The following is a 15,887-nucleotide window of genomic DNA, read 5'->3' on the forward strand; positions in this document are numbered from 1 at the left end:
TGGTCTCAGACACAGTCACACAGTCAGTCTACTTATTACACAGATTTAACATTAGATAGTAGTCTTATACTGTCTCAGTGAGACTTACTGTCTACTCTTATCACATTTTTCAAATAAGATCATGATTTTCACTTCTCAATTTAAATTATTTTTATTGCTTTAAATGACTTTAAATCTCATTTGAGTGTTATCAAAAAGTGTTACTTTTTAAAAAATTAAAAATAGTCTAAAAAAAAACCTTAAAATGTCTAAAAATAGTAACTTTATGTTAAGAATGAGACTAAATGAGATCAAATAAAATCACTTTCTTATTTTTTTCAAGTCATGATTTCATTTTGAGATCTGATATATAATCACTTTGCATATTTTTTTAATAACTAGTTTCAGTAGAATTCACATCCAGAAATATATAAGATCAGATTAAAGAAGATTAAATATGAAATTCATAGTCTTAGTAGTCAGTCTAGTCAGTCTGATAAGTGTATAATAGTTTATTTACTTATCTTAAGAAGCAGTTAAATCACTTAAAAAGAAATTCAGTCTGAGATAATACTATAGTACAGACTATTATTACTATAAGAAATAAACTAACTATGTCATGCTTACTCACTCTCTGTAGTGAGTGTGTCACAGTGTACAGAAAATCACACTGTAAAGAAAATATTTTCAATATCTTCATTCTTCATCTTCAAATAATCATCATTAATTATAACCATGTCTAAATCTTCTAATTACACTGAGAAGCAGTTGCAAAGAGCTGTTGACATGTACAAAAGCAATTTAAAATTAAAAATCACATCTCTGTTGTGAGAATTCAAAGTCTCATATGCTATCTTGTATGAGAGAATCAACAGAAAGAAATCAAGAACTATGAGAGTTTCACTGAATTAAGCATTGAATGACAGTCAGAAAGAGGTAATTAAGATATGAATTCATTAATTGAACATTAATTTTTACTCATTCATCATCAAGCATATCAAAGCTGCTATGAACTGTATGTTGAGATAGTATCATACAGATTCAGAGACTGCATCTCTCACAGTAAGCAAGATGTGAATATATTGATTCATCAAACATCTATCAGATTATAAATGAGTCAAGCAAAAACTCATGAATTCAAAACAAGTGTCTTACAAGAATATAAGCTTTATTATCAACTGATTTAATTAATATAAAGCTGTCTTCAATCAATATTAATTTTTTCACTGCAATATCTACAACTTTGATGAGATTGAATTTCAAGAAGAAGAAGAATGTGAACAGTGAGTTATAACTGTCTTTAAAGACATGAATTCTGTCATACAGTCATCATACTCCCGCGGGTTAATAACAGTGATGAAGTGTGTTAGTGCAGATGACACAGTATTGAATTCATTGATTATAATGAAATTGAAGATTCATCTAGAGAATTAATATACATACTTCAACTTATCTGACAACTACATCATCACTGTATCTGAGTCTGGCTTTACAAATGATGAGATTGAATTTGAATGAATCAAGCAGTTCAATAAGATGATAAAAAAGCATTAAATGAGCAGTCATTGACTGTTATTAATGAATAATCATGATTCTCATCTCACAGAAGAATTCATTCAATACTGTGATCTTCATAAGATTATTCTGTTCAGATTCTCATCTTATATAAGTCATATTCTACAATCTCTTGATAATGTATCTTTTCAGCAGTATAAGCATTATCATACAAAGGCAGTTAATGAGACTGCCTGCTACAGATATGAGCAGTATGATGACAGACAATTCCTTGCTAATTTGAAGAGTATTCAACTGCAAGCATTCAAATCTGGCACTGTGAGAGCTGGCTTTGCTGACTGTGAAATGTATTCAGTTAATCACAATATAATTCTCAATCAATTGAGACCTCTTATCATTGATGATGCTCTGAATCTCAACATATATGATGATGATGATGATATATGTAATCACTTTATCTCATTATCTGCAGATCAACTGTTAACTGTCTTCTCACAATTAATCTTCTCAGAGACAGTTGTAAAACTATGTCATTAAATCAATACAGCAGTCAAGGCCTTAGAAGATGTGAAGAATACTCTTACATCTGATTTAACAAGACAGTTGAACAAGATCTTCAAGAGTAGCATGATTCAGGCAGAATTGAATACACACTGTGAGAGTGAACTTGCAGATCATTATTGAGTAAATAGATATCAGATTATCAAATTCTTCTACAGACAGATGCAAGTAGATGAAGTTCTTACTATTAAGAATATCAATTGTAAGATCACAACCTGTAGAGCAGATGAGATGAAAAAGATATTTAATAAGACTCTTTAATTAATTGAAATCAAATCTATAAAATCTACAGTCACTCAATCACAATAAGATAATTTTATAAAATCTCAACTTACAGTGGATTCTACACCTTCTAATGAGTATATAGATAATCTTTATATTATAGATATATGTGATGATGATTATTAATTAATTTTTGAAGATTACTATATTTAAAATATTTTCTTTACAGTGTGGTTTTCTGTACGCTGTGGCGCACTCACTACAGAGAGTGAGTAAGTATGACACGGTTAGTATATTATTATAGTAAAACTGAACAATTTTTTATAGAGTACTATATTATAGTAGCTCTACTAGATCTCTTTTATTAAATTAATATCTACACTTCTTAAGATTGAATAGAGAAGAAATAAGACTTATATATTAAATTAATCTGAGACTACTATAATATTAACTATTAGAGATTTCAATAAGTAGATATTAAAGATATATAAATAGTGAAATATAATTCTTTAGTAAGTAATAATCTTTGATAATACTTTATATTATATAGAACTATAATACTAACTTTAAAATAGAACTTATATATATTAATTATAATTAAAAATCAGATAAAACTATATACTTATAAAACTGAATTTAACTACTATTTTTAAGATAATTTAATGAATTTATATACTAAATTAATTCTAGAGTTATAAAAATTGTTAAGAGTATATATTTAACTATTATACTGATAATATATAATATTCTAATAATTTCATTAATAGAGATAAAAATGAAGTAAAAGTTCAACTCAAGCTAAGATATTTATTATTATTATTAAGTATAATTATAAGAAGAAATAATTAAGAAACTTATAATTATAAAATATAAAATTATCAGATAGTTTAATATCTCTGATTATAGTATATTAGAGAAGTGTAATTTTTATAAGAAAATAAAGAATAAACTTATATAAGAATGTATTTAGTTATTTTATAAATATTATTAATAATTATTATTAAATTCTGATTATATAAGTAATTACTGAATAAATTAAATAAGACTGAACTTAATCTTCAGTCTCAGTCTCATTCTGATTTTAAAAGAATGATTATCTTTTACTATTTATTCTGAGAAATTACTCTTATTTCACTGTTCTTGAATTAAATCTGATCATTTTTCACATCATTTCTTTCAGAAATGATTCATTTTCAGGTTTTTTTGATGCTTGGTCCTGGTGGGACTCACGCCAAGAAATGTATGGAACCAGACCAAATGGGATCAAATGTGAAATTCATGGTCCCGCCGGCTAGTCTACTATTGATTACATGAGAGATAGGAATAGGGGTAAAGGATCCGCAAGGAGCGGGATTTCTTACAGATATGCTCGGGAATTGTCCAGTCTATCTTTGTGCTAGGCGTCTCCTTGAGCCAGTGTGCCCAGTTTTATCACCACAAGAATTGCTGAACATGGTGGCCTCTTGACCTAAGAAGTTTGCATCGGAATACCACGCCTAGGTTTGAGAGGCAGGCATTAAGGATTTATGCTCACACCTATCTACATCTACAGATGTTCTCCTTACTCTCAGCTAATTCAAAACATCAAGGATGAACCCGAACAGGCTATACTCGAACTTACCCCGCGTTTCCCATGTTGAAAATGAACATGATATTAGCTGGAGAAGTGCTTGGAAGCTATCAATAAGCAAGTCTATTCAAACGTCAGATTGTTGGTTTTGCCTCGTCATAGCTTTGGTGATTATTGCGGTTTACTGCCCCTATAGGGTTTTGGAAGGGGGTGGAAACAGAGGTAGCGAGCCGGGAAACAATAATCTTATGGTAGCCGGAGCGCTCAAGATACAAAGCGTCACAGGATGCCGAAACAATGAAGGTTATATGACACAACCCAACACTCCAGGGCGATGGAGGCATGTCAGCTTTGCCAGACTGACTATGGAAGGCAACGCAATTGCCTGTCGTCGCATGGTTGCGGTATCAATTGGCAACTCGATGGTTCCTGGTAATATCATCCCGAGCCAAAATGACGGTGACGTCTTCTTTATATCTCTGATATGTGTGTTTGTGTGTGCCTGTCTGGTTAGGCTGTTGGTTTGGCTGTTCTCAAACACCAAGTGCACTCAGCTATATGCTTCTGAGGAAGATCCCTGATGTGCAACTGTCGGTTCATACTGGTCAAGGGAGATGAAAGACAACGACATTTGAATCTCACAGATTCCTTGAGCAAACACCATTGAGAAGATGGTGTTTTCCAGTTAATTGGCTGAGCATAAATATGCCTTTCTTCTCATTTAAGATTGGAGAGGTCGTTCATGTCCTCTTTATTTCTTTTATGATTCTCCCTTTCTCATCCCTCGCACTCACGGAAGAGTTTCCAAAAAATGCATGATGAATTTCAATCAGTATCGTTATATGGTTTGGCAGGCCACTTCGAAAACCTACCTGCAACAACCCTTCTTACCAACACGCGGACAGAGATGCTCACGGGAGCTTTGCTATAATTCAAAAAGGCCAAACAGAGGGTGATTGCTCACGTCAAATATATATTAACGCCAGATATGAAAGATGAAAGTCGGTTCACTTGGTTCCCTCCGCAATCGTCGGGCGCTCTGGGTTAAGGTAGAGTAGGGTATATAGAGTGCATGTACGGCGTACTGCTCGTAGGATCCACCTACCTAAATCTTTCACAAAGTAGATCGATTAGCAGCTTATCATCCGGGGTGGGAAAGAGGTATTTTCCTGGAGGAGAGAGAGGCATTGAGGAGGAGGAAAGATGAAAAGCCTTTGGAGGTGTATGTTGCTATTCCCGCACACTAACCAGTAGCCCATAGCATACATCTACCTCTAGCCAATGCAGCCATTGCTGCGCTGAATATGCGCCCATTGCCCAATGATGGGAGGTGGATGTCTTCCTTTTGTCTGGTTTTTCCAGCGCTAGGGTGATGAATGCATGCAAATGTACGGAGTAATGCATGTTCGAGTACTCCGTACTCCGAGTGTGCATTTAGCAGTACTCCGTACATACATACATAAATAGAGATAGATTGCTTTGTGAGTATGTACTGCATTGAAGATGGGGGGGAGGAAGGTTGTCACTATGAACTTTGGCCCTAAGCACTATCAATAATGAAGCAAACGGCAACATCGAGTAAAACAAAAGAAAAAAATCCCATAATAAAGAATGGTAATTGATGTCCCTATCTTGGTAAGTATTTTAGAGTCAAGATTCCCATTCTTCATGGTTCCTTGCGTTCTGCAAGCCGGCCGATCGTCTTCCCCATTCCTGTCGATCTCCAGGCCTGGGGACAACGGGCGTAAATTACCGGTAAGCATCGTACTGTGTAATATACAACGCAGTTGCTGAGTCGTTTCCTTGCCGTATTGAATTGATATCCCGTACCGTCTGTACGGAGTACTCTGTATATTTTTCTTGATACGACCGCTTCGAGCTTCTGCATACAAATCATTATTATTAGTTATTTATTATTATTAGTTACCCACAGTCATTTCCTATTCAACCACCCAAGTCTGGGTTTTCTCATCAATTCCCCCGATACGAATAAAAATCAACATCTGTACCGAGTTCTAAATTCCGAGAAGACTGGGACGGGCCCGAATTCCTTTTTCCCCTCCTAACGAGGACACTCATCTGCGACTGGCCTGTCGGGAATCAGGATACAACTTAAAGTGACTGGAAGTGAGACGACAAAAAGTACGGGGCAGTCATAAGCGCCATCATCGCTGGTTGCCAGTGGTTGGGCACTTGAAATACTCCAGATGGCGCCACCATTCTAGGCGTTTTCCTTTTGCATTTGGACGTAATTATTGGGTGGATCGCCATGGAGTCTCTTGGAGAGGAGAGGTCATTATTGGTAGGAGCTCTGTGGGAAACGCCCAAGTTCTCTTGGTTTTTGTCTCCCGTCAAATTGGAAATGGTTCCCTGTACCTCCGTACCTTGGCGTCCTGGAAGCTCGGATGAAGGTATCCGCAGACAAAAGTATTCATGGATCTTCGATGGTGATGCTGTTCAGTTTGTGCAACATTGGACGAAGCTAACGGGTTGCACTTTTGGGAGAACAATTTTTGGAAGGTTGTTAAAATTGTTTAGTTAATAGTTATCGATGGCCTTAAAATGCTGACAGCAGACGAGCGATATTTAGGTAGTTAGTTATCCATGGATCTCCTCTAATGGAACCACTGTTCGCCAACCACAGAAATTATTGTGGAATCAATCATCGGTTATATGCCACTTACTGTACGGGGGCAGCAGTACCTGTGTCCGGACCTCCTCTCCCATCACTGGCCAATGGGCCATCAGCGCCAGTGAACCCAACAATGCATAATGGGTTTCATATATTTCCTTCTTCCTCCTCTTCTTCGCCTTCTTCGACAACAAACAAAAATCCTTCTAGAAGCAATTGATCGGCGTGATGAAGCCTGGCAGCTATATAACTGAAACCAGGGCTATTCTTGCTGCCTTCAGGTATGGGACATTGGTCAACTTCAAACAAGCGCGTCTGCAGGCGAAAAGCTCACGTCTCAATTTTGCGCCCTTCGCTGACAATTGCCATTCGCTCCTATCTCCTGCTGTGAGTTCACAGACATATCTCTAATTCTGACATATCTCTAATTCTTCCTTTGAGACTGCACGGTTATATATTATTGATCGATATATCTGGATTAGTGGCCCTGCAGCAACCTCTAGATGAACACTCCATGCGATCCTTCTTCGATTCTTGAAGGAGGAACTTCTTTACCTCCCCAATTGTGGTTTCACTTCAACTTCGTATAAACATTACTTTTGAGCACAATGAGGAGTCAAATCAACACAATACATGAAATACCTCCTGGCAACCAGAACAAAGCGACGGTACTAACTGTTTCACTACGGGCCGGCAGGACCTGCATCCACAATGTATTTCGCGCATAAGAGTGCTGCCGTTCGCATGTACTCTTTTTTTGCCTCTTTTTTTGAACCATCAGCATATGATGATTGCAAAGCATCAAAGATGTGATGGCAATGGTTAAGAGAAAGTTTGATGAGAATGGGAGGCCAAATGTGGCGCTGACCATTCTAATTGGCTTTCGATGTGGTGGAACAGCCCGCCATCCCTGATCGCTTGCCATCAACAATTTAACAGTGCGCTAGACAGCCAGGCCAAAAGGATTGATAGTTACACTCGGAGCGAGGCTATTTACACCCGGAAAAAAACCACTACTTTTTTATAGATTCAGTGTATACACCCTTTGCATACAAAATTACTAGTGTTCCCAATTAGATCTTGACATCAAGAACATTGTACAGACAAGTACAGTACAATTCTCTACATCTCTAATCTGTATACAGAGTAATCTCATCCTCAGATTTCTCTAACTGTAATAATAAGCCTGAGATGCCTGGAGAAGTCCAGGAGCCAGAGCAGGCAAGCAAGGCACTATCTTATGATCTTGTTGATAGATGATTATTGTAAGGAACAGGCACTCTACGGAGTACTCCGTACAGAAGAGAGACTTTTGAGAACCAGGTATTTTGTATGTAATACCATGTACACACTAAACCTATAAAAAAGTAGTGTCTCTTGGGTGCAAATGGCGTGGCTCCGGGTGTAAATATCGATCCTTTGCCCTTGAGATGTTCTGTCATTTCAATCTCGGAGCTAGATACTGTTATTCGTGACGTCGAAAACCGAAGGCGTAAAACAATGGTTTTCGGGTGAGTTAAAATAGAGGAGAGAGGTCCGTAAGCAAGAAAGTAATCTGTGAATTGAAGATTTCTCCCAGTGTATTTTTACATTCCCATATTTCATTTATGCACCCCGTATACGGAGTACTATAGTACAGTACCTAGGTAATTATTTGATAGCCGGTTCCACTCATACCTTACCCTGGGCCAAGTAAACGAACGACCCACTCCAGCCACAGCAGAGCCAGATTAATCCTGCGAGGCTGAGCCCATTGATTGATTGTTTGTCAGCATATGAAAATGCCAAACACTAATAATATTGTAGTAGACCAGGCTTCCCCAACAAACAGGAATATGGAAAAGAAAAACATCAGGCGGGCGCTGGTATTTATGATAACTGGGGCATCAGAGAGCTTTTAAATACGGAAACTGTACAGCGGTTATTGCAGAGATTACGCCAGCATGTCAGCAGCCGCTCCTACACAAGCCCTAACCCACGTGACCCACACAAGGTGGCTAGGTAGTTGTGTGATTAATCTAGAAGCTAGATCCATTTCCCCTCTGTCAACTTACCGTATTATTCCCGTATCATATTACCAGCTCCCTTGGTCTGTTACCGTACCCAGCCTACATCCATACATCCTTACAGTACTCCGTACTCCGTACATACAGCCAACCAACAAGCCTCATTTCCCCCCCCAAACTGGCAGGACGAACTACTCTACCACTCTTATCATCTCTCTTTTCTCTCCTCTCTCCTCTCTCCTATATCCTTCAATCCTATCCCGACTGCTGCTGAATGTCGTGGACTGGCTGCGCTTTCTTGGATTCCGCTTCTGACCAGACATCCATTCCCATTGTTGTTTGTGGGTTGACGACAAATTCCACCTTGTTATCATCCTCGATCTTGTTCTTCTCCTCTGCCCGCTGGAGAGACCCGTTCTCCACTAAAATTACTAAATTAACGACACCAACCGCCGTCTGCGTCCTGTCCTAGTAATCAAGCCAGCATAGCGTTGAATCTCGGCTGGGTGACTTGCTTCCAACCACATCCCGTGCCCCCTGATCGTCCCGTCGTCAAATTTTACAACCTGTCAACTGCTTCCTCTCTCCCTCCCCCCATCCATCTCCTGTCTATCCAATTGACCCAAAACCCTTGCTCTTTGTGGTCTCGTTTATCCATCATGGCGGCCGATTTGAGCGGCGAGCAAATGCAGGCTAAGATCACCTCTGCCCGTCGCGAGGCAGAGGGTCTGAAAGATCGCATCAAGCGCAGGAAGGATGAGCTTGCTGACACTTCGCGTAAGGACCACATACACTTCAACACACACAACAGTCCCTCTCCCCTCCCCTCACACTTCCGTTATCTGTGCGTTTGAACTTTTTTGGCTTTCTACGTACAGTCGTACTCGACAAGCCATGGCGGGTTTCCCGCTGGGTCTCGCCATCTTATCTTCACCAGCCCGCCTGCCTCTATACACATCCCGAGGTTACGCTGGGACCATTCATTCGTTACTGACATAACGTCCGTCTCTCGTAGTTCGCGAAGTCGCACAGAACAACACGGATCCCCTCCCACGAATTGGAATGAGGCCGCGACGGAACCTGAAGGGACATTTGGCCAAGATCTATGCTATGCACTGGTCAACGGACCGCCGCCATCTAGTCTCTGCCTCTCAGGACGGTAAACTAATCATTTGGGATGCCTATACCACAAATAAAGTCCACGCGATCCCTCTACGATCGTCATGGGTGATGACTTGCGCGTATGCCCCGAGCGGTAACTATGTTGCTTGCGGTGGTTTGGACAATATCTGCTCCATCTACAATCTCTCCTCCCGAGAAGGACCAACCCGCGTCGCTCGAGAACTGTCCGGACATACAGGCTATTTGTCGTGTTGCCGTTTCGTAAACGACCGTCGGATTATCACTTCTTCCGGCGATATGACTTGTATGCTATGGGATATTGAATCGGGGACAAAAGTCACAGAATTCGCCGATCATTTGGGCGACGTTATGAGCATCAGCATCAACCCCACAAACAATAACGTCTTCGTTTCTGGCGCATGCGATTCGTTCGCCAAACTCTGGGATATCCGCGCAGGCAAATGCGTACAAACTTTCTCCGGCCATGAATCGGATATCAATGCCATACAATTCTTCCCCGATGGCAACGCTTTTGGTACTGGATCGGATGACACCACGTGTCGCCTCTTTGACATCCGTGCAGATAGAGAACTCAACACATATCAGGTATTATTAACTCGCCTTCTACTTGTTCTTTTCAGCGTAGTTTGATCAGGTTGCTACAAGGCAAACATGCCTTGATAGCTAAGTATGCCCAATATTCACTACGCGCGAGCTCTTCTGGACCCTCATCAATCGGTGTTTCATCGTATAAGTTGTGGCTGACAATATATTTTCTATTATGCAGAGTGATCAAGTTCTTTGCGGTATTACTTCGGTTGCCTTCTCAGTCTCTGGCCGACTTCTATTTGCTGGCTATGATGATTATGAGTGCAAGGTATGTCTACTGCGTATCATTTCTATTTGCTTTTGTGAAATGCAACCTAATATTAATTTGTTTGCCTTAGGTCTGGGACGTTCTAAGAGGGGAAAAGGTTGGATCACTCAGTGGCCACGAAAACCGTGTCAGCTGTCTAGGTGTCAGCAATGATGGAATCAGCTTGTGCACAGGGTCCTGGGATTCTCTTGTGAGTAATGATTTATGATTCATTTAAACAAACGAACCCGCATATTAATCTATGGTTTCCCCCTACCTTCTAGCTCAAGATTTGGGCCTGGTAAACTAGCCGAAATACCTCGATCGCTGAGTGGTGGTGGAATTGAACGAACACCCCTCCACCCATCTTGAATGGCCGAACCCGCTCCCCTCGTTCGACACGAAAACATATCTTGATATGTCACCTACTTCTTCCATCTCTCACCCCCCCCCCCCCCCCCCACCAAAATGATATCCTTCAGGAGGCGTGGAATTAAACGAAGAGGCAAAACACTTGGCACTTGGATGCCTCAAAAAAAAAAAAAATCAAATCAAATCAAATAATAGCTAACGGGCTCGCTCCTCGTTCCCCCCCTTTCACCCCCATCTCGGTGCTTTATTTGCAAAGACGACATACAACTACACACTACGATGACATGAAGAAACCCTTAGTCCACTTATCATCAGCCCCCCACCACCCATAACTCTGACTGCATACCCCTTTTTTATTCTCTTTTATTTTTCGGCAATAGAAGGAAGAGAAGGCGAGGAGCCAGGAGCTTCCCGCCACATACGGAAGAGGAAGAAACAAGGCTCGCACGAATCGGAATATTGAATAATATCTTCCTATATGGTTGTTGGGGGAATCTGTTATTTCCTGTCGTTTTTTATTTATTTTGTATTTTTTTTTTCCCCTCAGTTCCACTTCAGTGTATCCAAGTTACTCTTTTGCGTGTTTGTTTTGTGTTTCCATATCGTCCTCGTTCTCTTTTCTATTTGCCGAGTTTTGCCTATTTTGTCTATCCTCCTTCTTTTCCAGACAGGGGGCCTCCGATCGATTCCCCGCATGTTTCATTACTTTGATTCCCTACACTTTCTTCACCTTTTGTTTTGCCAATTAGCGCCGGTTCCTTATTCTCCCTTCTCCCTTGACCACCCTACACCTACGGGCTTGGAAAGGATTGCGAAGCTTCACATCTTGTTATCCCCTAGTTCTTTCTCTCCTGGATTTTCTTTTGTCCCTTTAAAGGTCAGGCTATGAATCTGTTTTAGTTTCCTTTCTCTGTAACCTCTTTAGTTCTGTCAAATTTTGTGATTTGTATTTTTTATGTTTTTTTCCTGTCATTTTCTATTTTTCTTTCTCTCCCCGTTGTTCCTTTCAGGGGATTTCTTCCTGGTTCCTCATTTCCTTTAATCCCATTTCTCTTCTTGTCTGTTCTCTTTCTTTTCTTTTCTTCTTTTCGTCTTTCTATCTTCTCGAGTTACCCAGGTGTGTACTACCTCAATATTTTCCTTTTCCTTTTTCCATTTCCACTGTTTGTTTTCCATTATTTTCACATTTCTTCTGGCCTCTACCCGCCTCTACTTAGTACTTCTTGGACCAATCCAACCAATACTTACCACGCTCTCACCCTCAGCTATGTATGCTTCTATTCCCCATTTACTCCTTGCCATTAGTTGTTTATCTCTCTATGTTGATTCAATTGCCTGTTGTTAACCCTTTCCTTTTTTGTTAAATATGATGGCCTGCAAAAAAACAAATGCAAACCCTACACATCTATTCGCGCCCAAATCACCCACGTATGCTAAAGGCCAGAGTAAATGTTTCTTGTGGCGTTGGGTTTTTGACCCCCTCTCTTTTTTTCCCCTTCTTGGTCTTATCTTAATATTTGGGTTTTGAAATCCTTCTTAAAAAATGAACTATCGCATTCGCATTTTCAATCAATGGGGACCTAGTCAGCCTATTCTTTCCTAGCTTGTGATGGGGGATGGTAAGGAGGTAGCGTTTGTATGAGGAAAGAGTGAAGGAAACGCACGGAGAAGCAAGAGCTCATGGCTAGACTGGTCAGTGAGATCATGAATTTCACATTTGATCTCATTTATGTGAAAGATGTAAAGCTTGCTTGATTGAAAAAATTGCTAGCTTGTGAAAAGTTATATGATGAAAGAATTAATAAGTCAGAACATATGATCTGACAATTTAATCTGATCTTGTAAAATAGTTAAAGATTGTATTAATGAAGCTATCTACAAAGAGCTTAATATATAGACTACTGAGATATAGTAGTCTTATACTGAACTTACTGTCTACTCTTATCACATTTTTAAAATAAGATTATGATTTTCACTTCTTAATTTAAATTCATTTTATTGCTTTAAATAACTTTAAATTTCATTTAAGTGTTATTAAATATCATTACTTTTTAAAAAATTAAAAATAGTTTAAAAAAAACTTTAAAATCTCTAAAAATAATAACTTTATATCAAGAATGAAACTAAATAAAATTAAATAAAATTACTTTCTAAATTTTTCTAAGTTATAGTCTCATTTTGAGATCTGATTAATAGTTACTTTGCATGTTTTTTTAATAATTAGTCTTAGTAGAATTCATGTTAAGAAATGTATGAAATCAGATTAAATGAAATTAAATATAAAATTCATAATTCTGCTAGTCAGTTTACTTTGTATAATTGAAAGAGTATTTTCTATAAAGAGTTATTTTCATTTCAATCAAGAAATCTATTTTAATTCAGTTCATTTTCAGAGTTAATTAATAAAAAAGAGAAAGAAACTCTTTCTTTAATTATATAATTTAAACTCATTTTTATAACTTTCTGTAAGAAATCCCGCTTCTCACGGATTCTTTACCTCTATTTCTATCTCTTGTGTAATCAATAGAGCTAGCGGCTCTTGGCTACACATAACTATATAGACTGAAGTTCATGAATACTATTCATAACTCAGCTTGAATGCTATTATATATTTAATCTCTATATTTTATCTTTCTACTGTGAATACTTCTAGTAGTTAATAGTATATATCATGTCAAGCTGTAAACATCTGAATAATTATCTATAAGTATTTATTCTTATATTTCAAGCTCAGTCAGTCAGCAACTGTCTATTATAACTGAAAGAACTAGAAACTTATATACTTCAATCTCTGTAAACTCTACTGTAGACACTCAGAAGCAGTTATTTAAATTATAAATAACTTTTATAAAAGAAGTCTCAGAGAACTTATCAATTACTTATAAAATATTATTCTCTATATCTATGACAGAGAAACTCTCTGAATTCATGAATAAATTAATCTCAATGAAGAATATTCTTGAGCATCTCTTACAGAACTAAGCTATTTTTCTATAAGAAATACTTACTATCTGTAAACACTCTTGAACTGAGTCTCTAGATATAATTTTCAGAGATACTTATAAACTGAAAAGAAACTTTCTTAAGTTATAATTACTTAAGATCACTTATTGAATTACAATCTATAAAAGCTTTTATAAGTTTGTATTTAAAATTAACTTACAAGTCTGACTATATAATATAAAAGATAAAGAAGCTGTTATCTATATAATAACAGATCTCTATTACACTGAAGTTAAGAACTGATTAAATTATCTAGAGAATGATTATAAGAGATTCTACTGATCTGTTCTCAAGACTTATTTAAAGAATAAGTTAAGAGACTCTGTAAGCTGAATAGAGAATATCTGAATTATAATTATTAATATTAGAAAAAGAGATAAGAAATCTGATAAAGATTACTTACAGTACTTTATAAAATTATAATATAAATTAAGATCTGTGAAAATAGAGCTCTGAAACAAGATCTGAATAATGATATTTATAAAGAGACTGAATAAAAATATACAGAATAAGCTTATTAAGTAAGACTTTAAATTCTTAACTCTGAAGAAACTGATAACTTTCATTTATTACTTATAAATCACTATAAGAGTTATAGACTTATAAAGAGTAAATCACTGATCAGCTCTATAAGAGTCAGAATAACAGAGAACAGATTTATCAGAAAAAGATAATAAAATATAGAGAGATTTATATCTGACTACTGAGTAGAGAGAGAGAGCTTTATAAGCTTCTATAAATAAAGTATATAATAGAGAGATTAAGAAAAAGAAACTCTGCTTTATCTATTTTAAATCAGAACATCTTTATACAAACTGTCTGAATAAATTAAAATAGAAATTTGAAGAGTTATAAACAGAGTCAGTAATAGTCTTCTTAAGAATCTTAAAGCTGATATCTGAATCTGTTACTCTCTTAATAAAAATACTTACTTATAGAGAGAGACTGTACTACAGTACTACTACTCTGTAAGTATAAAAAGTATTAATAAACTCAGAATTTCAGGTTACTATAATGTCTTTAAAGCTCATGAAATAAATGAACTGAAAGATGAAGACTAAGAATCTGCTCTTATAATAAGTAGAATACAAGAACTCAGATCTGAGAACTGAGAAACTTATAAGAGTTATTTTTGAATTACAAGATCTCTCTGAAATCTGAAGAAGATTTATAAAAACTATGATTATTATAAATATCACAGATAATATATACTTGAGACTTGTATAACTTCAAAGACATAATCTGTACATAGCTGTCTATGAGTCAGGTTTATACTTCTGATTGTGATTCAAAGGTTGCTTAAGCCAGCGTACGATTACAGATGTATGCTGGCTTCTTATATATTGTAATATCATATGCTAAATTAATTAGCGGCCGCTATGACCTCTTTACACTCATATGCATATGCTAGTAGTTCAGAAGCGGCCGTGTTATTATCTGACAGTTATATGTTCTTTCAAATCACATTCTCTCTCATCAGATTCAGTCACATTTATGTGATTATATTGTACACTCTAGCTTCATACAGATTAGCTCATCACTAGTATTTCACAATTGTGTAATCTATTTCTGATCTGGCTAGCATTCTGCATACACTCTTACAAAGAAACTTTCACTATATTATATCACTTATTCACTAACTTTTCTCATTCTTCAATCATCTTCTTCATTATCATTATCATTGAATGTCATCATTATTCAAGATTTCTATCTCTTCTTCTAGCCCCGGTGGCCGAATGGTTAATGCGGCCACCTGGTAGCGCCTTGGCGTGGGAAACCAAGGTGTGTGGGTTCGAAACCCGCAGGGGATACATTAAATCCGGAACTCAAGCATCTCAGGTTCCTAATAAATACAGAGGTGTACAAATCGCTTCAATAAAATCGCTCTATGTTCCTGGGCTGGGAAGTTATTATCGCATGTATTTAATTGTCACTCCTTTGTATTTCCTATGTTCTTGTTATCTTGGCGTGGTCTCAACACCTGTATTTCCTCCTGTATAACCAACACTTGGCCTGTATTTAACATCACGCAAGGACTCATCATAAGCT

At 37.3% G+C, this 15,887-nt stretch overlaps 1 protein-coding gene and 1 pseudogene across 2 annotated transcripts; both read left to right on the plus strand.

The window, feature by feature from the left end:
• Positions 1 to 8,286: 8,286 nt before the first annotated feature.
• Positions 8,287 to 12,660, plus strand: BDCG_05179 (guanine nucleotide-binding protein subunit beta). The gene is made up of 6 exons (XM_045420843.1): positions 8,287 to 8,424; positions 8,509 to 9,262; positions 9,501 to 10,213; positions 10,395 to 10,484; positions 10,555 to 10,674; positions 10,748 to 12,660. The coding sequence occupies exons 2-6, from the start codon at positions 9,145 to 9,147 to the stop codon at positions 10,766 to 10,768; spliced, it is 1,062 nt and encodes a 353-aa protein (XP_045276865.1). The 5' UTR covers positions 8,287 to 8,424; positions 8,509 to 9,144; the 3' UTR covers positions 10,769 to 12,660.
• Positions 12,661 to 15,560: 2,900 nt separating this feature from the next.
• On the plus strand, positions 15,561 to 15,649 carry BDCG_17081 (annotated as a pseudogene). The gene has a single exon. The product of its transcript is annotated as a tRNA-OTHER (tRNA).
• The last annotated feature ends 238 nt before the right edge of the window (positions 15,650 to 15,887 follow it).

The sequence above is a fragment of the Blastomyces dermatitidis genome (assembly GCF_000003525.1).
Source record: "Blastomyces dermatitidis ER-3 genomic scaffold supercont1.5, whole genome shotgun sequence".
Classification (NCBI taxonomy): Eukaryota; Fungi; Ascomycota; class Eurotiomycetes; order Onygenales; family Ajellomycetaceae; genus Blastomyces; species Blastomyces dermatitidis.